Source organism: Ursus maritimus, unplaced genomic scaffold, assembly GCF_017311325.1.
Source record: "Ursus maritimus isolate PB19 unplaced genomic scaffold, ASM1731132v1 scaffold_14, whole genome shotgun sequence".
Classification (NCBI taxonomy): domain Eukaryota; kingdom Metazoa; phylum Chordata; class Mammalia; order Carnivora; family Ursidae; genus Ursus; species Ursus maritimus.
The window spans coordinates 54,860,079-54,885,378 of NW_024423786.1; the positions used below are offsets into that span (position 1 = coordinate 54,860,079).

The 25,300-nt window shown below is 61.4% G+C and overlaps 1 protein-coding gene across 1 annotated transcript; it reads left to right on the forward strand.

Annotated features, from left to right (window-relative positions):
* Nucleotides 1–291: 291 nt before the first annotated feature.
* ZFR2 (zinc finger RNA binding protein 2) lies at nt 292–23,574 on the forward strand. Its single transcript, XM_040629589.1, has 18 exons — nt 292–562; nt 1,485–1,608; nt 2,059–2,280; nt 2,383–2,669; nt 5,344–5,526; nt 6,916–7,144; nt 8,195–8,355; nt 9,216–9,335; nt 10,750–10,889; nt 11,748–11,880; nt 12,529–12,719; nt 14,809–14,980; nt 17,506–17,641; nt 19,088–19,185; nt 19,633–19,728; nt 20,974–21,085; nt 21,649–21,746; nt 22,443–23,574. The coding sequence occupies exons 1-18, from the start codon at nt 362–364 to the stop codon at nt 22,620–22,622; spliced, it is 2,883 nt and encodes a 960-aa protein (XP_040485523.1). The 5' UTR covers nt 292–361; the 3' UTR covers nt 22,623–23,574.
* The last annotated feature ends 1,726 nt before the right edge of the window (nt 23,575–25,300 follow it).

The following is a 25,300-nucleotide window of genomic DNA, read 5'->3' on the forward strand; positions in this document are numbered from 1 at the left end:
GTCCAGGAAAAGCTTGCTGCCCACACAGAGGAGGGGGGAAATCAACTAATGGGCTCAGGTCCTGACTTCGCCACTTACTGTGCCTCAGTTTCCTTTCCTATAAACGGGCACAAGGAGGGTCCCTGACTCACAGAGTTGTTAGGACATTGTGCTGTTTTGTGAAAAGTGCTGGAATGCAAGCCTGCTCCCGTAGAAAGGTCTTAACAAACGTTAGTCACAGAAAGAACGGATTTACTGGAGGCATCCAGAGCAGCCGGCCCCCGAGGCTGATGGAACTTAGGCGCTCCATGAAGTGTTGCTTAGAACTCGTCTGATGTAGCCGGCCTTTGTGTTTATCTGTGGTTCTAGCACCCAGTCTCCGATGGCCTTTCCCCTCCCCACCGCTGGAGCCAGCCTCGCCACAGGACCCGCTGCTGGAATGGGTCCCACTGTGACCCCACCGTTTCCCGTGGCCGCCCCGCCCCTGAGGCCTGTCACCCCAGCGGGGTATGGCGGGTACCAGGTCCACTCTAGCCAGCCCCAGGAGCCTGCCCTGGCGCCGACCGTGGCTCCCTCCTACCAGGTATCAGCCTGGCCTTCCTTTGACTAGTCCCGGATAATGTTGAGGGGGCCTGTGCAGTGGGCGCCCCGTATGGGCAGACAGACGGGGACACAGGCTTACCTTCCTGCTCTCGTCCCTCCCCCTGACAGTGAGCAGGGGATGTGCTTGTGCTCATTGGGTGCTTCTGGAGCCGATGATGCCTTCTTCCGCTCGCGGAGCTCTGGGCGTAGAGATCTAGCCACTGCGTTTCCACTTGGAATTGCCAATGTGTCCCATGCTGGACATGGTCCAACCTCCCCCCCCCCGAGCCTCTGCCACCCACTGCTGGTACCCCCTAAGGTCAGCGGATGTACCACAGGCTGCCCAGCTAGCAAAGCTCACACTGTCTGGTCTTCCTCCCTCCCTTGCCTCTGGGACTCCCCCTCCGGCCCACCCCCAGGGCTGCCTCCTGGCCTCACCTGAATGTCATTGTCTTGTTGCACGCCACAGCCCGAATGCCCCTTGGCATGGCACCCAGCCCCTCCCCGAGCCCCCAGCCCCACCTGTCCCCCAGGCCCCCTCTCCTGGCCGCAGCCGCTGTGCTCACAGCCCTCTGCTCTTCCCACCCTCTGTTCTCCCACAAGCCCACCAGCCTCTACCTCCGGCTGACCCTGCTGGGAACCCCAACCTTCTGCTTCTGCTCTCCCTGAACTGCTCCTCTGAGGAGTCGTCTCCAAGCTGGGCATGCCTCAGAGCACTTCTGCTCTCAGGTGTTATTTCCATGCGAGCGGCCCCATCCATGTCACTGCTCACTGTGTCCCCAGCTCCTGAAACGGCCCGATACAGAGCAGGAGCTCAGGAACCGTGTGAACGCGTGCCACGTGTGGGGCGAGCAAGGGCACACCTTGCCACTGCCCTGAGGGCTTTGTCCATGCTCTGTGTCACTCTGGTAACCCCCTCGCAGGACAGTTACAGCTACGGACCATCGACAGATGCTGGTAGCTACGGTAGCTTCGAGAACAGACAGTATCACCTGCCGGCTGCCAGCCCACCTCAGCTCCCTGCCTCGGCCACAGCCTGCCAGCCAGGTGCGTCTCCGCAAGGAGCCACTGGCTTTACCATGGGAGGAGCCCCTGCAAAGTCACAACTTAAACTTTCCAGATCCGTAGGAGGGCCGGGGACCTCAGGGCTGTCTTCTCCAATATGCCTGGAAGGCTCAGCTGGGGTTGGGCTGGTGTAGGAGAGAGGGTGGGAAGGAAAGAGAGACAGAACTAAAAGGGCAGCTAACCAGTTTTATTCCAAGGAGGCATTCCCAGGCGGGAAGGAGGGGAGTTCTGCTGAGGACTTGGGAGTTTAGAGATGGGAGGGCACGGGGCTGTGGACTTGTAGGCCGTTGTGGCCAGTAGGGCCTGGGGCCTGTGCTGGTTCCAGGCAGCTGGGGAGGCCAGTGGCCACGGTTACAGGGGCGTGGCTCCCACTGTCCCCTGGCAGGCTGTGGCAAAGGGTGGCTTTGCAGAGAGATTCTGCTTGTCCTCCAGGGACTAAAGACACTTCTGTCCAGCCCAGTGGCGGGTACAGCCAAGTGCAGCCCCTACAACCGGCGGCCACCGCCAAGACAGGGCAGCCAGCCAGCACCCTGGCCTTGAGCTACACCGAGACTTACGCCTCCCCGCTGGCGAGCAGCGTGCTGCCCGTGGCCTCCGTCTCCACCCTGCCTTCCTACGCCCAGACCTACAGCCCCACCTCGGCCCTGGACATGGGTAAGACGCGTCCTGTGCGTGAGCAGGCACAGGCTGTCACTCTCAAAGCGTCCCCCAAACCAACCCACCTCCCTCTGTCTGATTGTTCTCTCTGCTTCCTAGGACCAAGCTACCCGAGCTATGAAGCAGCGGTGCTCTCGGCAGCCGGTCCTCAGTGTCCCCCACCGCTGCCCCTCCAGCTGCCACCGCCTCCCCAGCAGCCCCTCCCGCTCCCGACGCCCCCGGGCTCCCTGTGGGGCGGCCCAGGAGGCAGTCCCAGTGCCAGTTCTGCCGGCAGCCTCTCTGGGAAGCTCCTGGCTCCCCCCAAGCTGCCGAAACCGAGGGGCGGCCCCAAGGAGCCTCCACTTCACTACTGTGACATCTGCAAGATCAGCTGCGCTGGTCCCCAGGTCAGCTGCCCTCCCCCCCTGCTGAGCAGGCCCAGAGGACCTTCCTGGGGACCGTGCTACCCACCTTGGGCTGGGAGAGCCCCCTGCCCCACCTGGCTAACCAGACATAGGGTCATTGCCTGCCCCAAAAGGCCTGTTATTAAACTGGCAATGTCAAGTACACGTCAGATTTGCCTTTCTGGCGTGCTTGTGGAGGACAGAAGGGCAGTCGCGGCACTGACTGCTGGCGGCAGGAACGTGGTCCAGGGCTTCCCTCGCCCAAGTGGGCAGCAGCGGGCAGCGGGGGTCAGAGCCCCTCCTCCGTGCCGTGATGGCTGCGGCAGATGCAGTTCCAAGAGGCGCCTGGGGGTGGCGCGCCCTCGCTGCAGGGCTGCTTAAGCAAGGCGGCGGGTGGACGGAAGCATGTCTGTGAGTGTGTGCGCGTGTGTGTCGCCATCTAAGAGGGAGATCCCCCAGCCACACTCACAGATAACCCAGCTCATACTCTGAAAGGTCATCAGACACCAGGGCTCCATCTTGACAGAGTACCACGTGCTAGTTGTCATCTTTTTAATACTCTGAGAGAAAGCTAGAAGCTGGAGGGGTGCATGGACTCCGGGATCGCTATCGGGGTGTGTGGAGAGACCCCGGAACCCCTCATCCAGCCCCCACTTCCCCAGGCAGGCCAGGGCCCTTTCCCGCCTCCCGCTGTCTTGATCTAACGTCCTGTGCGCTTTCTCGGCCGTGAGACTCACACTCGTTAGCGGGAGGTTAGTGCTCTCCGCTCCTGTCTTCACTCCTCTGCGAGATTTTCATTCTGCATCACGGGGTTCCTGGTTCCTCTTGCTCATCAGGCACAAGCCTCTGCTCCTAATTCTAGACCCTTCGTGGCACTGTGTTGCGTGAGTGCGGGATGCTCCCCACGACGGGCTCACATGTGTGATGTGGAGCCCAGCTCTGCGCTCCCTGTCACCTGAGCAGGTGTCTGGGCCTCTCTGAGCTGGTCTCCTCGGGGACAGCTGTGGTGACAGGGTTTGCCCGAGCGTGTCACCCCTCAGCCCAGCACCTGGTGCGTGTGCGGCGTGCCTCAGAAACATGAGCTCTCGTTGTTCCCAGCCTTTTGCTGAGGTTAATAGCCCTCTTCCAGTTGGAATTTTTACTGAGAAAGTTGTAGGGTCACAGGCGGTTGTAAGTAATGACTCAGAGAGGTCCCTGTACCCCCGCCCCAGCTTCCCCAGTGCCAGCACTTTGCCATAGTGCAGCCAGTCTCCCGGCCATGGTGTTGACATTGATGCAAGCGTCCTTCTTACTCACATGTCTCCTGCTTCACTTGTCCCCACGTGCACGTGGGTCTTGTTCTGTGCCAACTCACCACCCCGGACGGGCTCCTGCGTCCACCGCCACCACTGGGACTCTGGGTGTTTCCAGCACTGACCTACCTCCTGCCATGCACTCCTGTCTGCTGCACGCGAGGGGCTCTGTCACCGGCCTCCCCATGGCCCAGGCGGCACTGATGCCCATTTTTGGGGTGTCCGTCTAGGTGGCCTGTCTCAGGACGGCCCAGTTGACCATGTGGCCTCGGGGCGAGCCCTGTGGGGCCAGGGGAGCCCTTGGAGCTGCAGGAGCACTGGACAGTCCTCTTCCCAATGCACCTCCCTGGTTTTTCTCTCTTTACATGCTGAACACGTGTTTACGGTGGGGATCCCGTGGCAGGAAGACAGTTGCAAGCGTTTCCTCTTACTTTGAGCTTAGGACCCTGCGTGGCACGTTGTGTAGGTCGTTTCCTCCGCCTCCACATGTCAGGGGAAGGCCTGGGGCGCAGAACTGGGAACTGGGACTGGAAATCAGTGCCCGGTTAAGCCGTGTGGCCTAACTGGTGTGCATGTAGGACGCGGGCGGGCCCTGCCCTACTCACTACACTTGCAGCAGCTTCCTGTTACCATCACTGGGTCTGTCCTTCCAGGCTCTTCTCTGCCCACAGGCTTTTACCTGGTGTGTGTGTGTGTGTGTGTGTGTGTGTGTGTGTGTTCTGTTGCTTAGGTAAATGTCAGAAGTTTCCCAAGTTCTAGCTCCTGTCCCTGCCTCCCGTCTGCCCCAGAACCAGCCTGCATCACCAGCCCGGGTCACCAGGGTGGCCCGAGTCTTGGCATCGTCAAGGTGCATTGGTTGAGCGGGCCCACTTGGAGCATGTTTACGGCAGCCCACGGCCTCGTCTTAAGGATTCCCAGAGAGCAGTGTGGGGTGCCACGTAAGAGCTTGGTCACCTGCCAGACGCCGTCCGATATTTCGGGCACCGCGGTGCGGCATGCGGGGGCCTGTGACTCACGCACCCTCTCTCGCCCAGACCCCTTTGTGTGTTAACTGCCTTCTGACAAGGAAGTGTGCCCAGTGTGATTCAGGCAACGGATGTCCTCGTGTGGTTTCTGAGGTCAGATTCTGAAAAGCCAGCATTTTCCTTCCAAGTAGCCCTTGAAACAAAAGCAGCTCATCCATTTTTAGAGAGGAAAAAGACGTCTTGTGGTTCAGGCTGAGCTTTTGGCCTGTTGACTGGGTTTAATGAAGGGGCACATGAGCATCTGGGCTGCCAGTGAACGGAGGGAGGGGGATGGCAGGCCTGGGGCTCCCCCACAAGTGAACCGTGCGCGCGCGCACGCACACACATGCCTCTCGGGCCGCTCTCACTCTCTACCTGCAGACCTACCGCGAGCACCTGGAAGGGCAGAAGCACAAAAAGAAAGAGGCGGCCCAGAAGACGGGCACCCAGGCCAGTGGCGGCCCGGGTGGGGTGCAGGTGCGGCTGCACTGCGGGCTCTGTGCCGTGTGGTGCACGGGGGCAGATGCCTACGCCGCTCACATCCGGGGCGCCAGGCATCAGAAGGTAGGAGCCCTCACGGCCCGACAGCATTGAGGAGGCCGCTGCCGGCGACAGGAAGCTTTTCCTGTGGGGCCCATGTGGTTGCATTCCTCAGAATGTTACAATAGTCTCACCCACCCCCTGGACCAAGGTGTGGAGCGGCACGGGGGCCTTGTTCCCAGGCTGCAGGGGAAGCCTTAAGTATTTACAGGTTTATAAAAAAGAGGGTTTGCGTGTTGATGAGGTCAAACCGCATGTTCCATTTGGGGTTCTGCTCTTTAAAAATTAAACAGGTCCAGTTCGGTTAATACAATTAAAACAGTAAGTTTTCATGCTAATTTTGATAGCAGTGTTTTAATCGACAGGGAATGACTTAATATCCATGTTTTTAATATTGATTGCTATCTTAATATCACCATTCTTCTGTGGCCTTAAAAATGCTTGTGTTGTGTCAGCTGGTGGAGAACCTTGATGGGATCCCCCACCCGAGAGAAGGTAGGGAGACCCCCACTTCTCTCACCGGGGCCTGCCCTTGCTGTGCTCCGGAAGGAGCTTTTCAAAAGCAGCAACCCTTCCCAAATGGTATTGCTAACCTGCACGGTAACGCTCGCTTAGGGGGTGTGTGCTGCAGGCAGGAGGAGTAGCTCTTGGGATCCCAGCTTCCTGCCATGTAGTCACCGGCAGGAGGGTTAGGAAGGCCCCATCTCGTGGCCCCACACAGAACCTCCTCCAGGTGCCCAAGCCCACCTGCCGTGCTCCTTCCTGCCCCCGGGCCTTTGCTCCTACCCTCTCCCGTGCTGGCCCTCCTCCAGCTCCCCACTGCGGAGCTGGGGCCACCCTCAGATCACCTGCCTGAGGACCTGTCTTCTCCTGTCCTTCGGCCCAGCCAGGGCAGACTTTCCAAAGCCTGAGCTAACCCACGAAGCCCACAAAAGCGAGAGCAGACACGTGGAGGAGGGGAAGCGAGCAGGTGCAGGAGAAGTGGGGAAAGGGGATGCACAGGCCTGGCCATGCAGGGGTGCAGGCAGAAGAGCTGGGACCCAGGAGGCGTGGGCTGTTCTAGGGGCCGGGGAAACCCTGCGGCCAGCTCTGGGCAGGGACAGGTCTGAGCTGGGAGTGTCAGAGACTTAGAGCCAGAAGACAGCTCTGAGGTGGTTGTCCCTGAAGGTGCTGTAGGCAGAGGCATGGTCCCTCCAACAAGTGCGTGGATTGGGGCCTGGAAGCAGGAAGGATCTTCTAGAGGGAGTGATGCCCGAGAGCCAAGGGCGTGCCACTGGGACCTGGGATGGGACCGGCGCGCTCCCTCCCGCAACGTTGCCAGCCCCATCCACCCACCAAGGTGCTCTTCCTGCGTCTTGAGGAAGTCTGATTGGGCCCAGAGGTGGCCCTGATGGGGGGCTGGGTCTGTTCCAGGTCTTGAAGCTGCACACTAAGTTGGGGAAGCCCATCCCTACCATAGAACCAGTGCCAGGGGACCCCAGCTCAGCCCAGGCCCCCTGCGCCAGCAAGCCAGCCCCCCTCGCCGCAGAGAGTCCCACCACGGCCTCCACCAAGCCCACAGCCTCTGCCGGCCCCGGCATGGGCGCTCTGAGCAAGCCAGCACTGGCCAAGAGACCGGCGTCTTTGAAAGCCACGAGTGTGGGTACGTGTCACAGCCCAACGCCCATGCACAGACTCACTCCTCACACTGGGGTTTCGGAGAAGCGCTTGTCCCGTTAACTTGTGACCGTGAGTGCGAGCCATCGCCTCTCTCCAGAGGGGCTGAGCCCTGGATGGAGGGCGGGGATGGTGAGAGGCAGGCCTTCTCCCCATATTGCGGCCACCTCTGGGCCACACCCTTGGGAAGTGTGGGCAGAGCCCGTGGTGCGGTGGCAGCACGATCCATGCCCCGGTGCTCAGGCTGAACGGAGTGGGCTCTGACGAGTTATGTGGGTCTCTGGAAGTTGAGGCAGGATCCTCAGCCCCCCCATCTGTGGCCCCGCCTACCCTGGGTGTGGCCTGGCTGGTGGTGTGGACTGAGTGGCAACAGCTGCGGTCCGTGTGAGGCACTCACTCCGCTGACTGCTTCGCGGCATTGCCCAATTTGCCCTCCACGACTCTGGAAAGTAGGTTGTGTCATAATCCGTTTGCAGAGGGACAGACAGAGGGGAGGCAAGATCACGCAAGGTCACATACCTGGCCCTGGGCCACCTCGTAGACAGTGGAAGTGGGGTTCGTGCCCAGGCCGCCCCACAGGCTCTGCCGTCCGCCAGCGGGCTTTGCCCAGGAAGGGGCAAGAGGGTTTGTTTTGAGCCCCAGCAGCACCGCTTTGAGGAACCAGACGATATCGAAATCCAAACCAGACAGCGGTGTGGTAACAGAGACCCGTCTCCCCTCTGGGGCCAGTGAATTTGCTGAAGGGGGCTAGCTTGACCATGACCCTAGGTCCACCTGGAACTCCGTCTTTGGCTACCTAGGGGCTGCAGAGTGGTGCGGCCATGGGCTCCTCTGAGAGAGGCCTGCCACCGGGGCCTCCCCGTGGACGCGTTCAGATGGACACCAAATGCTGCGTGGGCCTGGCGCTCCAGCTGCGACCCAAGCTGGCATGAAAGGGGTCTTTCGGGACCGGGAATCCGACTGACTGACGTCACAAGGAGGGGGGAATGGGCAGCAGGAGACCTCGGTTTGCATCGCATTCCACCCCTCATTCCAGGGCCTTCCAAGCTACAGGCAGCGGGCAGCAGGCCCCCAGAGGGCAAACGGGCACACCACCCCGCACCAGACAGGCCCAGAGATCCGCCTGCCCGAGGAGGCTCCACAGAAGCTTCTGGAAGCTGTGATGCGCAGCCAGTGGGCCCAGGCTACGTGGAAGAGGTAACTCTGCCAGGCAACGGCCGTGCCCTGGGCTGTGGGCGTGTACCCGGGGCTGTGGTGAAGGACTCTGGCAGGGGTCAGCCTTCAAGACTGCGCCATGGTCTCCATCTGAGATGCATACACCTGTCCATGGGCAGTCCACAGTGAGCCACGACATCCTGCGGAACTCACTGGAAGGTCCAGGCACTGGGTGTCAGGTCCTAGAAGGAAGACCTGAGACAGAGGCACCGGGTTCTTGGGCGTCAGGGGCCAGTGCATGACCTCCATGGCTTTGGCCCTGATGCCCAGAGCCTGTTAAGCCTGCCTGGATCAGCTTCTAGAACCAGATTTGGAAGCCTTCTCCCCTGGCTTCCATAGTTCCCAGGCTCCCCCTTAGTGGCTAAAAGGAAGTGTGAGCATTAGCGTTTCTTCTGTTTTTGTTCAACCACTTCACCACCTTCTGTCTGTCCCCTGCAAGATCGCCACCCCAGATAGGAGTCCTGCCTGGGAGCCCGGCATTTCCTAGTTGAGGAGATGATAAGGTGCATAAAAGCCTCAGGAAACAGCAGGGCCTGTGACACGTGGAGCTCACAACCGAACAGAGGCAGGGACCGTGCCGGACAGGCCGCGGGGCTGCAGGTGTCTGCGCCCGGGGCAGGGAGGGGGGTGGAGGAACAGGACAGGACGATGGCTGAGGGCAGCTGGGGCATGGGAGGGTGCGTTGGTGACACACTGGCTTCCCCAAAGCCCGCTTGGCAGGCAGGACGCCAGCATGCAGGCCTCCCGGGAAGGCTCGGTGCCCCTGAGGGGACGGGGGTGCCCCTGCCCAGGGACCAGACGCATTGCGTGGGGAGCGGCCGACTCAGCAGGGCTTGTCTCAGGTACGCAACGAGGAAGGCAAGGTGGTCCAGTTCCACTGCAGGCTGTGCGAGTGCAGTTTCGGCGACGCCACGGCCAGGGACATGCACGTGCGGGGGCGGCGGCACCGGCTGCAGTACAAGGTATGCGGGGCTGGGGAGGGGGGCTGATTGGCCAGGCTTCCTGCACCCCGCCCAGTGCCCCCAGCAGGAGCACTGGACCCATGGGCCTATCCCCTGCATTCCCGCTGCCTGGAGACCCCAGGAAACCCAGCTGTAGCTGTGCTTCCCACGGCGTCTCGGCTCTGTACCCCCTTGTTGCCGGAGGGGTCCCCGAGTGCACGGAACAGGCTCACAGATGCTGCCTCCTGGCCCCAGACTCTCCATGTCTGTGTTCTCTGTTGGGAGCCCAGCCGGCATGCAGCTCAGAAGGGCTGAGAGGGAGCCGGGGGCCGGGAGGTCATGTCCCAGGGGCCACTGCTGCAGCAGGGGTGCTGGGCTGTCCAGGCGAGCATCCTCCGGGAGCCGGTCAACCGAGGAGCCCGGGTGACGGGTGCTGAGGCCTCCAGCGCAGCAGGGCCTTTGTCGGGGTGCTCTGCTTCCTGCCCAAGGGGGTGGCCTGTGGGCCCTTGCACCCCGTGGGCTCCACCAGAGGAGGGGCTGTCAGCTGCCTTCCCCAGGCTTCCCTCACAGGTTTGCGGGGCAGTGGGACATGTCATCACTCGTATGCACACCCACCCCTTTTTAGCTGCTCTATTGCCACACAGTTCACCCATATAAAGGGTACAGTTTCATGGCTTTTACTACTGTGTATTCACAGAGCTGTGAGCATCACCTCTCTCTAGTTCTAGAACATTCCATCACCCCAAAATGAAGCCCCATCCCCATTAGCAGTCACCCCCACACACTGCCCCATGAGCCCCGTTTCCCATCGGTGGAGGAGCCTGTTCTGGACGTGTCACACACGTGGACTTATGCCGTGTGGTCGTGGGCTCGGGGTCTGTCCCCGGGGCAGCACGGGTGGGCGCCTCGCTCCTGCTTGTGGCCAAGGGACGTGCCCATGCGTGGGGGACACATTTTGTGTATTGGTCCGTCCGTCGATGGACGCATGGGCTGTTGCCAGCCGTGAATGCCCCCTAGACGGCGCTCACTTTGTGAATGAGGAAGGAAGCCCCGTAAACCATGTGCAGCAAGAGAATCTGCAAAGCTCTTGAAAATGCGGATTGCTGGATTTCACGCAAACGGTGTTTCCCGACTTAGCTTGATTAGAAATATGCACTTGGCGTTGGCTCTGCAGCGACCCATCCGTGGTCCGCGAGGGTGTCTCGCGATAGGGCCGAATTTCCTTCTTTCCTGGCTGCGCCTGTGGTGCAGCCGTGCTCCCCGCAGAAGCTCCCTGTGTTGAGGCGCCCGGGTCCCCGGAGTGTTAGGACTCTGGGGGACAGAGCCCGACTGTTGAGTCAGCCCGCAGAAGGCTGTGGGCCGGGGGGTTCCCGGGGCTCCTGGCACTCGTGGAAATGAAGGTCTCCTATCTCACAGCCCTTCCTGCCCTTTCCAGAAAAAAGTGAACCCCGACCTTCCGATTGCGGTGAAGCCCAGCCACAGAGCTCGGAAGCTGCTGGAGGCCAGGCTGAGAAAGCAGAGGCAGCTGACCAAGAGGCGGCTTGAGGAGATGCGGCGCTGGCATGCGGGGATGAGGTGTGCGGGGTCCCTGCCAGGCCACCCTCGCCCTCCCGAACACCCTCTGCTCGCTTTCGGGCCCGAGGACCCAGGTGCTCACCCCTGCAATGTAGGCAGGGGACACCGTCCTTGGGGGAGATGGTCACGCTAAGGATCTGTGTGAGTGTCACATAATAAATGCAAGACAGCGCAGCCCCCGCCACCACGGGGTGGGCGCTCTGGGCCCCCGTTCACAGGGATGCCCTGGGTCTCCATGCACCCTGACCCAGGTGTTCCCTGACCTCCTGTGTCTATCTTACCCACTGTGCCCCCTGACTTCCTATGTCCCCTGACCCCATTGTCCCTCTTCCCTGACCTCCTGTGTCTATCTTACCCACTGTGTCCCCTGACTTCCTATGTCCCCTGACCCCAGTGTCCCTCGACCTCCTGTGTCCCCTGACCTCTGGTCTCCCCTGAACCTTAGTGTTCCTTGTGTCCTCCTGGCCCCAGTGTCCCCTGACCACCCACACGTTTGTCTGTCCTCCTTCACCCTCTGGAGCAGTTTGAAAGCCTTTTCTGACACGGTGTGTGATTGACAGAGATCCAGGCAGCGTCTGAGCTGGGGAACAAAGCCCAGGACAGACCTGGGGCTGCAGCTGCCCCCTCCTTCCCCTGTTGCCTTTGGCCTCTGTCCTCCCGGCCTGCCTTGCCTCAGTCTCCCTGGTGCATGGCAGATCCATGTCATGGCCTCTTGGGGCCCCCTCAGGCAGCGGCAGCCCTCTCTGGTGGTCCTGGAGGCCCAGCCTTGCTCAGCCCCAGGACAATGCGCGCTCCTAATGCGACAGCCCAGGGGTCTCGCAGCCGCTCAGAGCAGCCTGTTCCCCTGGTTCCCTGCAGGCGCGACGAGCTCTGTAGAAGGCGCCTGGAAGAGGGGCCCCAGGCCCCGGATGAGCACCCTGCACCCTCGCCACCCGACCAACACTCTCCTTTCCTCACAAGCAGGCCGGGGGCGCCTGCTGGCTCACCTCCGGTGGGTGGTGGCCTTGTCTTCGTGCCAAAATGCCTTCCATGGTGGAGGCCCCATGGGCGGGTGACCTCCTCAGGCCCTCACTAGAAGGACCTGAACCCTCCAGGAGCAAGGAACGTGGCTTTGAACCAAAACCCCAAGAGGTGCCCAGGGGTGGGAGCGGGCAGGGCCGGAGGGCTGTAGCCCAGCCCCATCACTATTCACCCACAGGAACCCCAGCCCCAGGCCCCACCACCAGCACAGGAGTTCCTTCGGCTCCAAGGCCCGGGTCACCACTTCCCTCCAGAGCCCTCAGCTTCCATCTGTGCAGGCTGGGCCCGGGCTTGGATGGGAGCCTTCCGTTCCCACCTTGCTGAGGGGAGGAGCTCTGCTGGGTTGGCCAAAAAGCCTCTGGCTCAGAAGTGTAAGGACATCACCAAAGGGGAGCCCACAGGCCCCACGTCCCACATCCTCGCGGGTTCACCACCTCAGGGTCCCTATCTTTCCTTCACCACTTGCCTGTCACCCCCAAAGCCAGCCTGAACCAGGGCTCCCCAGGGCTCCGTTCTGCATGTGCCATGCATCAGCAGGGCTGACACTCACCTTGTCCCCTGCATGCCGGGTGCCCAGGGCCTCTTGGCCTGCCCGTGACGAGCCTGCCTTTCCCTGCAGTCCGCGCGGCGGCTGGAGTCCAGTGATGACCGGCACGTCTTGTGTAAGCACGCTGCCATCTACCCCACGGAGGAGGAGCTCCTGGCCGTGCAGAAGGCTGTCTCCCACTCGGAGCGCGCCCTCAAGCTGGTGTCTGACATGCTGGCCGAGGAGAACTCCGGGAGCCCAGAGTACGCGGGCAGTGAGCACAGGTAGTGGGGGTCACTCCATTCCCAAGGCCCAGGCTGACTTAGTGGGGCAGGGAGGCCCCCCTCCGGGTGGAGGGTCAGGGTTCTGGACCCTCTGGCAGGAGGCCAGAGGCACCTCACCCTTACTGGCTTTGAGCTCTCCGAGGTCTCTGGGGCCTTCCAGTGTGCGACCAGAACATTTCCCAAACTGACATTTCCTATCAAATGTGCGTCTAGAAATGTTCTTCACGAAGGGTGAACCAGTCTGTTTCTCATCTGTGAAATGGAGATTAAGGGTGATTCTGACCCGTCCTCTTCCTCTGGGGGCGGTGAGGCCCCCCCACCCCAAGCAGGAGATGCCGCCCCTGAGTGCCCGTGTGAGTCACTGTTCCAGTCGCTGTGACTGTCGGGGTGGGGAGGCCCCTCCACCTGTGATCTGGAGGAAGTCTGCTTTTCCAAGTCCTTTCTCTCTGGGTGTCTGCTTCGTCTCCTCTCTGAGGGGTTTGTATGATGCTGACCTACACCGTGCGGCTTACCATCTTAGCCACGTTCATGCGCACGGTCCGGCGGACGGAGGATGCGCGTGTTGTGCGCCCATCACCACCATCTGCCTCCAGAGATCTTTCACCCCCTGACGTGGAGATCCGTCCTGTTAGATTCCCTGCGCCCCCACCCCCGCCCTGGCACCCGCCACAGCACTTGCTTTCCCTGGGGCTCAGCCGGTCCTGGACACCGCGTGCACAGGCAAGAGGGATCCTGCAGCGTCCACCCATTGGCGTCCGGCCGGTGCCACTCGCCAGCTTCTTGGTACCGCAGTGTCTGTGCCCTGGGGGAGCGCGCAGGTGCCCCTTGTGAGTGAGCTCCAGGGAGTCATCCTAATGCGAGCGTGCCTCTGGGCTCAAACCTATGACCTTCCCCAGGAGAGTGCCCCTCCTCCACCCAGGTGTGGTAGAGAAACGGGTGTGCTCCGGTCCCCACTGGCGCCCTCGCACAAGATGGCAGAGTCCCGTTCCAGCTTGTCGCGGGTGTCGTGTGCGCACACCCAGGGCGCTCAGCTCAGCACCTGCAGATTCACGTGGCCCCACGACCGCGGGTCAGCCTCCATGAGGCGCGTGTCGGGGCCACCCCTAAATGGCTGCAAGCTGCCCCCTCCCCAAACCTTGCAACCGCCACGTGCTCGAAAAATCAAACCAACCTTGTTCTTTACGCTTTCACATGACATTTATGTCACATGTGTTAGGTCCTTTTTTTCTTTTTCAAAAACGCAGAAATGCACGTCATGGTGAACGTGCACTCAGCTGTGGCAAAGAGCGTGTTAGCGTGGGGGTTTCGCTTGCGCGGAGGTCCTCTCCCACGCAAGCTGACGGAACAGCGGAGCCCCGGCGAGTGCTGGGCACGGGTCCCTGAGCCGCGGTCCCCTCGCGCTGTCCTGCGGGATGTCTTAGAAGGGAGCCGTCCGAGAGGCCCGGGCCGGCCCTAAGCAGCGAGGGCTCCTGTTTTGACTTCACAGAACCAAGGCGCTGTTACACTTTGGCAACAACCCTTCAGCAGCGTTAGATAAGCGGGGGCCACAGAGCTCAGGCTCTGGGTTTGGGGCTGTTTGGCTTTTCAGTGGGTGTGAATTGGGATCCAGATTGATTGATGAGCCTCTGAGTCTCTTTGTCTGCAGTCTCCCCTACACTCCCGCCCCTGCGCTCTGCCCTCCCTGGTCCTCCCACCAGTCCAGCCATCTCCTGTCTGCATGTTGCTGGCGGCCTCCTGGCCCAGTCCTGTCGGTCCAGAAACTGACAAGAAATACATAGATGGCACACAGAGCCCAGGGCCCCTGTGGGTGGCGCCAGCTGGCTGAGGACCAGGGGCCACGGCGTTGGCCATTGGTGGCCTTCCTCAGAACCCAGAATATCAGGAAGGAGTAACAACGCCCAGCCCTTACGAGCATGTGCAGCTTGGCGGGCTCGTTCCCAGAGGCGTGTACCCGTTTCATAGATGGGGAAGCTGAGGCAGAGGCCCAGCAAGGAGCCCGTGAGCGCAGGAGCCGGGGACCCTGGCCACAGCCCCTTCTCTAACCCCCTTCCCCTGAGGGTCTCACACGTTTGCGGGCTTGTCTCGACAGCGGCAGCTCCCCCTCAGCTCGGGTCCTGAAGGGCGTGATGCGGGTCGGCCTCCTGGCGAAGGGCCTGCTCCTGCGCGGAGACAGGACGGTGCAGCTGACCCTCCTCTGCTCGCGGAAGCCCACGCGCGCCCTGCTGCGGACCATCTCGGAGCAGCTGCCCCGCCAGCTCCCGGTAAGAGCCGTGGCCCCCACGCGCGTGGCCCCAGGCGGCGTGGCTTTGTTTCTAGGTGATTTTAAGAAACAACAGACGTGGCTGTCAGACCCAGACCGGGTTGTTGTTATAAAAAAGTTGACGAGAGAAAGGAGGGACTTCAGTTTCCTTTATAAAGTGAGTCTAGGGAAAAACTCAGAAATGATGTAGGTGTCCCGTCATTGCGGATGCCAACTTACCAGCCGTTACAGGGGTAAGTGGAGCCGAGCACTGCACGCGGCCCTTTGTGGTGGGGAGATGAGCGGCCGCAGGACCCCGTGAAAAGCAGCTTAGGGACAGCAGGGGGGACCTGGGCTCTTCTCTGGACTGTCATGGGACGTTCTCACCAGAACCAATGACTGGGGAGGAACGAGATTATCTTAGGTTAAAAAAATCTGTTCCTGGGGTGGAGGGCGTGTCTGTCTCTGCTCCTGGGAGAACGCAGCCCTGGGGGCCTCGCAGACCCAGGCCCGCCCTCTGGGGCCCCCACTCTGGTCACGAACAAGCAGAACAAGCTGATGTCCGAAGCGCCGTTTGTAAAGAAATGCAAGTCTGATGCCGAGGAGGGAGCCCCAGCAGGGAGGGGGAGGCCCATCAGACAGGATGGTGGGAGACATGCCTCCCGACAGGATGGAGCCCTTGAGGCGGGAGCTAGAGACCAGGGGAAGCCTTGAGAGATGGGGGAGCCGTGTTCCATGTAGAAGGACCTGCATTTGCGGGGGCCTGGATCATACCAGGCCTGAAGGCCCTACAAGCAGGTAGGCCTGCATTCTCAGGGAAGTGGGAAGATAGGGTTTTGAGCAGAGGAGTGACGTGCCCCCACTTGGCTGATTTAAATACTCGTTTCCGTGGCTCGGTGGGTTAAGCATCGGACTCTTAATCTCAGCTCAGGTCATGACCTTGGGGTCATGGGATTGAGCCCCACGACAGGCTCCATGCTCAGTGGGGAGTCTGCTTGAGGTTCTCTCTCCCTCTCCCTCTTCCTCTGTTCCTCCCCTCCTCCACTCTCGCAGATGAGCGCATGTGGTCTCTCTCAGATAAATAAATCTTGAGAGAAATCAGTAAATACCTGTTTCTTTCACACCCATGACACAATGGTTTCCTGCTAGCTACTGCAGGGGTGCGAGCGTGACTCAGATGCAGCCTCACGGAAACAGCCCAGGCTGTGGCTAAGCTGGCAGCGCCCCCCACCCCCGCAGCATGGACAGGGCTGCCCACAGGGCTGCCTCAGGAGGAGGCCCTGAACAGGACTGGGTAGTGGCCAGGAGAGGGATGTGTTTCAGGGCCAAGACTGGCTTCAGGCGTGCATGCAGGTGGTGTCGGAGGGTGCTGGACGCTGGGTGCTGGGCGCATGTCTCCATGTGCAGGCATCCTGGGGCTCCCCGGTCCCCGCCTGTGAAGCACCATGAAGTCCAGGGAGCTGAGGGGGAAGCATTTGAACCCACAGTCTGACTTGGGCACCCCCTGCCAGCCAGTTGCGGAAAGACGGCTTAGCTGGGGCAGAGAGCATTTCTAGGGGTGCAGAGACAGCTGCCTTAAGCTCCACGCCAGCTCGGGGGCGCCCTGGCCAGGCGTTCAGAGACTTCAGAACAAGGGAGGGACGCAGTAAGGCCTCTCCGGGCAGGAGGCAGTGCACAAACCCGCCTTGGTTCCGAAGCCTCCCCGGGGTTCCTGCTTGTGCTGGTGACCCGCTCAGGCTACCCCCCCGTGAGGGGTGGGGGCCGGGCCTGGGCCCCTGTGGCAGGCAAGGGGTGGCGACCGTGGCCAGAGGGGGCCTGGGTCTTGCCTGGAGGCAGCTGCGGTCCACGGTTCTGCCCCTTCTCGCCTGTTGTGCCCAAACCATAGCGCGCATCCTCAGGGAGTGTCACTGTGTTGTGCGGCTGACGAGCATTTCATGGCTGTTCATTCGTCACTTGAGGGGCGCTTCCATGTAGTTGGACATTCAGGTCGTTTCCAGCGAGAAGATAAGCTCGTACGCACAGGAGAGCTTATCCCAGGGGCAAAATTGCCAGCCAAAAACGTGAGGCCAGACGTTTCTGGTAAAAGTTGCCCGGTCAGCCTCCACCAGCAGTTTACAGATGCCTGGGTTTGCCAGCCCAGCTGCGCCTCAGACTTCTTGAGGCCCGTCCTCCCGGGTGATGATGGTACCTCATTATAGTTTCAGTTTGCTTTTTTCTTACCATGGGAGTAATCTCTGTTGCATGAGGACGGTCATTTCTGTTTCTTTTCTGCACGCTACCGGTTATGTGACTCACCAGTTTGTTTTTACAATTGGATTGCTGGTCTTGTTATTGAGCTGCGGGGATTCTTTACATATGAAGGCACCTACATGCAGGGTCGGTTATCTATACACGTTGCTACGAACGTGAGCTCCCGCAGGGTGGGGTCTACGTCTCTGTCCCTTGGCAGTCCCAGCACGGGGCCCAGCACTCGACCACACCCTTGCTTCTTTACTCGTGCTTCTCAGCTGGGGTGACACGGACTCGTGTTGCATTTGCACCTCACAGATGGTGACAGAAGACAAGTACGAGGTCTCCTCCGACTCTGAAGACATCATCATTTCCTCCTGCGAGGAGCCCAGGATAAGGGTCACTGTGTCCATCACCTCGCCCCTGATGCGGGAGAACCCTTCCATGGACCAAGGTGCGGTCAGGCCCTTCTCTCCCGCCCCATGCCCCACACCCCCTGGTGGCTGAGGGCAGCATCTGCCCAAGTGCTGATGGGGTGGGGGCCACAGCCAGCAACCTTCTGGCACTTCGTGGGCTGTGCTGCGCTCCAGGGCACCCACCTCGGGCTCGCAGCACCATCATCCGCTCCTTGCCTCCAGGCCAGCAGAGGCACCTGCTCCCCACCCAGGGGAGACCAGCTGGGCCGGGTCCCCGGGGCTCAGTTGATTCTGTGGGTCTGTGTAGCAGGGGCCACAGCTGACTACGTGGGTCCCAAGGCCTCTCGTGTGGGACATGGGGCTCAGGGGACTTGAGGCGTGTTGGCATTGCCCAAGCGAGTGGGCAGGGTGCTGGGACAGGCCCGCGGGCAGCGAGGGTCTCGAGTCACGGCCGCATGGTGAAGTCCAGCAGCCAGGAGCACGCCGCGGGCCTCTGGGAGCCATAGAACCTCCCAGAACAGCCCCCATGACTGTCTTCCAAACTCCAGTCATTCTTGAGCCTTCTTCATGATTATTTTGTCATAGTGGAGGGCCACCAACATCTAACGTTTTTCTTTAAATCAGTTCATTTTTGTCAGTTAAATTTTTTAAGAATGGCACCCTTGAACAAGAGTGGTAACCTCGAAAACGTTACCAGTTGTCATCGTCATCTAAAAAATAAACACAGGGGGTAAAACAACATCATTAAATTCTAGCGGAAGGCCCCGTGAGGCTTTGCTCAAACACACAAACAAGGGGCGGACTGGGCACATGGGGAAGTGTGAGCGGTCCAAGGCCGCTAAACTGGGCTGCCTGGAGGGAACCCCGGCTGTGGCCTCCCGCCCCCCGCCCCCTACACAGGGGGCCAGGCCCCAGCTGGCTGTCACCAGAGTGGAGCTTTAAAAGCCCCTCCTCGCAGACACACCACTGCTGACTCCATCTCAGCCTGAAGGAGGGGTTGGCCCATGACCCATGCATGGGGACATTTATGCACAAGTGTCACTCAGTTCCACTGCAGGACCTCTGTGATCCGGGGCCTCCTGGAGCGAGGATGGGAGCGTGAGGCAGTAGTAAGCAGGCAGGAAAAGGCACCTGAGTCTCTCCCAGACTCGGGGTCTTCGCCATCAATGATGGCGCCTCTTGGAATCTGACCCACTTTCTCCCTTGTGGTGATGCACTCGAAAGTGTCTGGAAGTTTGGCTTCATTCATAAGTTTCCCATCCGAACTGTAATTTGCTCACCACGGGAGTGGGCGTGGAAGGCAGTCCGTCCTCATGGAAGCTCGCAACCGCAGAGGGAGAGGATTTGCAGAGAAATGACTTCTCTGGTCCTTGCAGTGTCCTGGAGCCCGGTACCTTGCAGAGACCCGAGGGGCTGGGCCGTGTGGCCCATGGAGGCGGGAGGAGAGGGAAGGGGCCTGGTGCCCACACGCCCTTTCCTTCTAGAGGGAATGCAGGTGCCTCTGTCCGACCCAGGTGACGTCCTGAGCCCAGAGAAGTGCGTCCAGTCACTGGCTGCCCTCCGCCACGCCAAGTGGTTCCAGGTCAGGGGCAGGGGCAGGTGGGGCGGGGGGGGGCACGTAGGTCTGTCCCGCTGCTCAGGGGAGCGGGCTCCAGGTACAACAGGAAGGGCAGCCATGTGCACGGCGGCTTCCTGGCTGGCCAGTTGGCCCGTGTCTCCTCGCCAAGCACGATCCCGACACTCGTGTCAGGAACGTGAGTGGAGGGTTCGCTGCTCCGGGCGTGGGGATGCTGTGGCCCCGCAGCCACCCAATGGCCCATACCAGGGGCTCCAAATTGGGCCGTTTCAGTTGGCCTGGCCGTTTTGGGGAGTGGACTCCGCTCCCAGGTGGCATCCTCGAGGCCAGCTGGCCTGTGCTGTCCCCCGGAGTCCCTCCTGGGCCAGGCTCACGGCCCTGAGCATCAACCCTTGTTCCCGGGGCCTCGCGCACGTGGCTCCCTGAGCTGACGGTGTACTTCTTCCCCCAAAGGCTCGAGCCAGCGGCCTACAGCCATGTGTGATTGTCCTCAGGGTCCTGCGTGACCTCTGCCAGCGTGTGCCTGCCTGGGGCGCCCTGCCGCACTGGGTAAGGCAGCACCAGGTGGCCCCCACAGCCCCCACAGGCCTCATTTCGTCCAAGACAGACTTTCCCCTTCCCAGTGCTGGGCTTTCCAAAAGGGGGCTCACTTAAGCCTGAGCAACCAGGAAAGGTAGATGGGGTGGGGGCGTCTCAGGGGTCCCATGGGACCGGGAAGAGGCCTGCTACGGAGCACAGCCTCGTTTGACTGCCATCATCTTAAACCTACCCCTCGCAGACAGAACCAGGGAGCACGTGAAGGCTCAGGGCCTCCTGGCATGCCCCCTCCCTCCTATGAAGGGGAGACCCCCCCATGGCTCTGACACCCCCTGGCAGTCAGCCCAGAGCCCATCGGGAAGAGGGGAGAAGACAGATGCAGGGGCACCCGTACCCCCAAACCCCAAGTTGCCGTGTTGTGAGACCCCCCCAGCTCCCTGCCCTCTCTGGGGGGCATCCTCCCCACACCTTTCTTTGGGATCACGCCATGTCTGTGCACCCGTTGGCGGGTCTGAGTCTGTCCCTCCCTCGTTTACCTTGGGGGATGCTTGCTTTCTGTGTGCAGTTCTGCGGGTAGCACGTTTCCCCCCACCAGAGCCCGGCTCTTAGACAAGCAGACCCTTCCCACCCCGGCCCAGCCGCCCTGGGCCTTAGACACAGGGCTGTCTCCAAAACCATCCCGGCCTCCACTTCCTGCCCCATGTCCAGCGGGGACACCACTCTTGATGCCACCCCCTTGTGGACACGGGGTCCACTCACGTTTCCCTGTAGATCTGGAGGCACCCCCAAGATAGCACATCATGGTCCTGCCCACAGGACTCCTCCAGGCAGGGTAGCTCCCAGGGGCGGGGGGCATGCCAGAGGAGCTCAGTGGTCGGGACGCCAGCTAAGTGCACGAGGGTCACAGAGAGCGGTTCTTTTAATTCTTGGGACGCCAGCTCGAAGCTCCAGGATCGAGTCCCACATCAGGCTCCTCCGCTGGGAGCCTGCTTCTTCCTCTCCCACTCCCCCTGCTTGTGTTCCCTCTCTCGCTGGCTGTCTCTCTCTGTCAAATAAATAAAAAATCTTTAAAAAAAAAAAAGAAAGAAATGCAAGGGTGGGTGGGCCTGCGGGAAGGAGCTCAGGGTCCCCTGAGACCCCACCCAGCCTGGCATTGCTGCTCTCGCTCCCTCCTACTCTCTCCTCGGGGCGGGAGGCCAGCTGGCCTGAGGGCTCTCCCCCAAGGCGCGATGTCTCTCCTTTCCCCACCCGGCCCAGGCCATGGAGCTGCTGGCGGAGAAGGCTCTGAGCAGCGCGACGGGGCCCCTCAGCCCTGGGGACGGCATGAGGCGTGTCCTGGAGTGCGTGGCCTCGGGGACACTCCTGACAGGTCAGTCCTGCCGGCCGTGGAGCCCAGAGCGCGAGCTCCCGTGGCTTACACATACTCGGCAACACTGTCCGAGGCAGACGGGAGAGCGGGCGGGACAGACAGCTGTGCCCATGGAGGAGAGCGGGGCGGGCGGGTTGGGGCAGGAAAGGAGCCCGGCCTGGGGCACCCTGGTTCTTGGGGCCCACCTGCCCTTTCTGGAGAGCCGCGGGACTCTTGCAGAAGGAAACAGCCAGCAACACAGGGAATGGGCTGTAGGCAGAGGCGTTGGCGGGGCACATTTTACCGCTGCCAACGGGAGACCCCGCACCCCCCACGGCTGAGCTATTAGATGCAGAAAGGGGGTTTCCCGGTCGTTCTAGTGACACAGGATGGTAGCAGGTTAAGGGAGAGCAGAGGCAATGCCGTGAGCCCATCTGTGCAGTCACATGGTGCACGGGGTGGGGGTGGGGGCCGGCAGGGACAGATCCCGTGGGACCCACCCTGGCCCCCGCATTGCCCCGAAGCCATGGCAGTCTCTCACCGGGCTGCTCTCTCCATTGCGGCCCCCACCTCGCCTCCCCAAGATGGGCCCGGGCTCCAGGATCCCTGCGAGAGAGACCAGAGGGATGTCCTCGGGTCCATGACCCCCCAGCAGCGCGAGGACATCACGGCCAATGCCCAGGTAGGACAGCTGGCCTCTGTGGCTCCACAGGTGGGGGTGGCCCCCAGGTCCTGGAAATGGTCTGGGGCTCCCCCTCCCCCTCTCCTTCCCTTTGCAGAGATGGGCGGCCTGTGGGTGACAGGACTGCTCCCCGGGGTGGGAGAGCCCGGCTCAGGGCCGAAGCAGCCACGCGAGGAGGCGCACGCCTGAGGCCTTGCTGGCTGGGACTTTCCTGGGCGCCCCTAGCCCCCGCCGCGTGGTGTGCAAACACCCAGCCGTGGCCTCCAGCGTGACTGGCACAGCCAGCCCCACGCACCGCAGCAGAGCCCCCGGCTGTGGTTTCCCTTTTGCTGGCAAGTTTATTTATAAGCTCTCCCAGCGGCCCAGAAACCACATCGGGCCTGGCGCTTACGAGCTGCCCCTAACAGGAAGCGTCAAGTAGCTCAGGATCAGGGGTGCACGGGAGATGCAGGGTTTGGGGTCCCCGTAGAGAGGCTGGCAGCGGCTGATGCCCCGAGGGGCGTCCTGGCAGCGTGCTGCCATCGGCTGGCCCCAGCGAGCCCCCCACCCCGCTTCATGCCTGAGTGTGCGCTGAGCTGTGCCGTCGCGGGAAGCCTGTGGTCAAGGACACGCACGGAGCGCCGCGTCCGCGCTGGGCTATGGGCGCAGGGCGAGCAGGGTGCGGCAGGAGGGCGCTGACCTGCTGTCTGCCCCCAGCACGCCCTGCGCTTGTTGGCGTTCCGGCAGATCCACGCGGTCCTGGGCATGGAGCGTCTGCCGCCCCCCAGGAGCAGGCCGGGGCCGCGCTGCCGCAAGAGGCTGCGGGAGGCGGGTGCAGCCCCCGAGGACGAAGTCCAGAGGAAGCAGGGCCGGCTGGGCGGAGAGGGGCCCGCCTGAGCAGCCTCACCCCTGCATGTGATTCCCCAGATTCATCCTAACGTCGGACTGTCGTGTTTTCCTTTCCAGGAACGCTCTGGGGGTTTCTTTAAAAACACTTGTGTTTAAATCGCCAGCGAAACCATGTTACCGGGGAATGAGAGCTGCCTGGGGCTGCCCCGTCCCCACCCCGAGGCCCCCACGGCGGGTAGAAGGTGCGGCCCAGTGATAGTAAACCCTGGTGTCTCTCGCTTGCTTTACACTCACCCTGTGGCCTAAGCCTGTGGGTTTCCCGAAGCACTTCCTTTGGATGCCGAAGCTGTGTGTGGACTTGAAATCCTGCCGAGGGGCTGGGCTGTCTGGGCTGTGGAGGCAGGCCAGGGAGAGCTGGGGGGTGAGGGCCAAGCCCGAGGGCACAGCCAGGCCAGGAGCGTCCCCTCCAGACCCCCAGCCTAGAGACCCCCATCGCCAGAGGCCTGCAGGGCCTGAGCTGGATGGTGTCTACCTGCCAAAGTCCACCCTCAGGGAGGCCGATAAGGCCGAGTGGTGGTGAGGATGCAGGCTGGGTGCTCGCCTGGCCCCCCAGAGACGACTGTGACCCACAGGCGTCCCTGACCCCGTACCGCTGAGTGCCTTCTCCTAACGCTGCTGTCTGCCACTTTTCGTTCGGACCTGGGCTTTGCCCTCGCTCCCACTTGGGTGCAGCCGATGCAGGCCCAGGGCCGGGCCTGGGGGCGCCCCTGGCCCAGCCCCGCCCCCCCAATCCAGCCAGACCTCCCTCTTTGCTGGGGCGTTTTGCCCAGCTGCCCGGTGGCCCTGAAGGGAAAAAGTCCATCTGTGGTTGGTCGATCCCTTCAATTTCATTTCTGTGTTTAGGGGACAGCCTGAGTGTGGCTTCATGTCTCGTCCTCCTGGAGGTCCCCGGGGGTTTGTGGGGGGTTGCGAGTAAATAAATCATGTCTTTTGGTGTGAACTGTGCCGTCTTTCCCTCCGGGTACAGGTGCCCCTGAGGGGCCGTCCCGCCATTCCCTCAGTGCTCCGAGCAGGGGCGCCTGACCAGCCAGCCTCACTGCTGGGATTCAGACCACGAGTGTGAGCAGTGAGGAAAAGTCTGAGGAGCTGGCGCTGCCCGCAGGCTGTACCCTGACGTGTGGGTCCCTCGGGCCATCCCCACACCAGTGTGCCCTGGGGACCCTACTCGAGAAGCATTCATCTTGCACGTGCCCCACGGCTGCTCGAGGAACCCACCTTGGCCTGGTCCCAGGAATGAACAGTGGGGCAATCAGCAGGAAAGTGGGGGGCCCAGAGGGCTTCCTGGGGGAAGAGGTGGCTTAGCTGAGTTGGGGGGGGCTCTCCACCTGCAGGTCCCCTAACAAGAGTTCCCTGGAGTTTTCCCAAATGCTCATTGCAAACCTCAGAGGGGAGAGGGGGGTCACATGGGGAGACTTGGTTACATAGCTTCAAGCCCCCAGGGCGTCCCCAGGCAGTGGTGCAGGCGGCAGGGAGGGGAGCAGAGGGCAGGAGGCATGGGTGTCCAGTGGGAGTGGCATGTGTCAGAGCACGGGTGGGGCACACGCAGAGCAGGGCAGGGAGATGCCAGGACCCCCTTGTCAGAGCTGGGCCAGGGGACCGTCCGCCCCTCGGGCCGACAAAGCCAGGCCTCCTCCTAGCAGGCACATTATCTACCGGAAACTGGAACAGTTGGGCCCTGCCTAACCACTGCCACCTCCCTGGGAGGGCAGGCCACTGTCCTCTGCCTCTGGGGGGAGTGGCCCCCTGCCTCCTCCGGGCACCCTGCCAATACCTAGGAGTCAGAGCCAGCCCCTCAGCTGGTCCTGGCTGCAGCCACGGATGGGTCACAGGGGACGGTCCTGACATTCTCCTCCTACAGTGGAGCTTCACCCCTCCCCCCTCCTTCTGCATCTGTCACTGGCTCTGCCATTCAACCAGCTCCCCAGGCTCACCACCACTACCGGGTAGTCCTCCTGGGTTCCTTTGTGCTCCAGTTCGAGCCACCAGGAAGTGCTGTCGGCCCCACTTCTGCCTGCCACCAGTGGTCCATCTGCTGCTTCAATCCTCCAGCCGTAGGAGCTCGGGATAAAACCCCAAATCCCAACAAAGCCCCACAAAAGTCCATCTGCCAACCTCTCCCTCCATAACTCCACTTCAGACCCACCAGCCTCTGCTGTTCTCAGACCAGCCAAACCTGTTCTTACCCCAGGGCCTTTGCACATGTTTTCCCACTACCTTGTAAGCTCTTCCCTGACCTATATGGCCAGCGACGCCTCCCTTCCCTCGGGTCTCAGCCCAGATGTCACCTCCTCAAAGACTCCTTGACCACCTCCCCCTGTCACATAACCATATTCATTTTCTAGACACCACATACCACTGATTAATAAAATCACATGTTCCCTGCCTCCGCCCAGGGATGTGAATTCTCTGTGGGCAGGGAGTGTATCCACTTTACTCACCATGGTATCCCCAAGTCTAGAACAGACCAAGTACATAGTAGTCGCCCAATAAATGTGTTAAATGCTTGAACCCATGCTCTGACACCCAGAGATGAGTCTCACTGTCAAAGAACCATGCCTCCTGGCTGGGAGGACGCTGTTTGTTGCCATCTTATCCCAGGAAACTGTTGTAATGGTTTGGGCAAGAGGCTTCAGCTAAGGCAGAGGCAACAGGACAAAGGGCAGGGA

Excerpts from the sequence above, each read along its gene's own strand:
- ZFR2 (XM_040629589.1), top strand. The coding sequence starts at position 362 with ATGGCCTTTCCCCTCCCCACCGCTGGAGCCAGCCTCGCCACAGGACCC. Across the intron at positions 1,609-2,058 it reads GGCCACAGCCTGCCAGCCAG|GGACTAAAGACACTTCTGTC; the intron begins GTGCGTCTCCGC and ends CTTGTCCTCCAG. Across the intron at positions 14,981-17,505 it reads AGCTGCCCCGCCAGCTCCCG|ATGGTGACAGAAGACAAGTA; the intron begins GTAAGAGCCGTG and ends TGCACCTCACAG.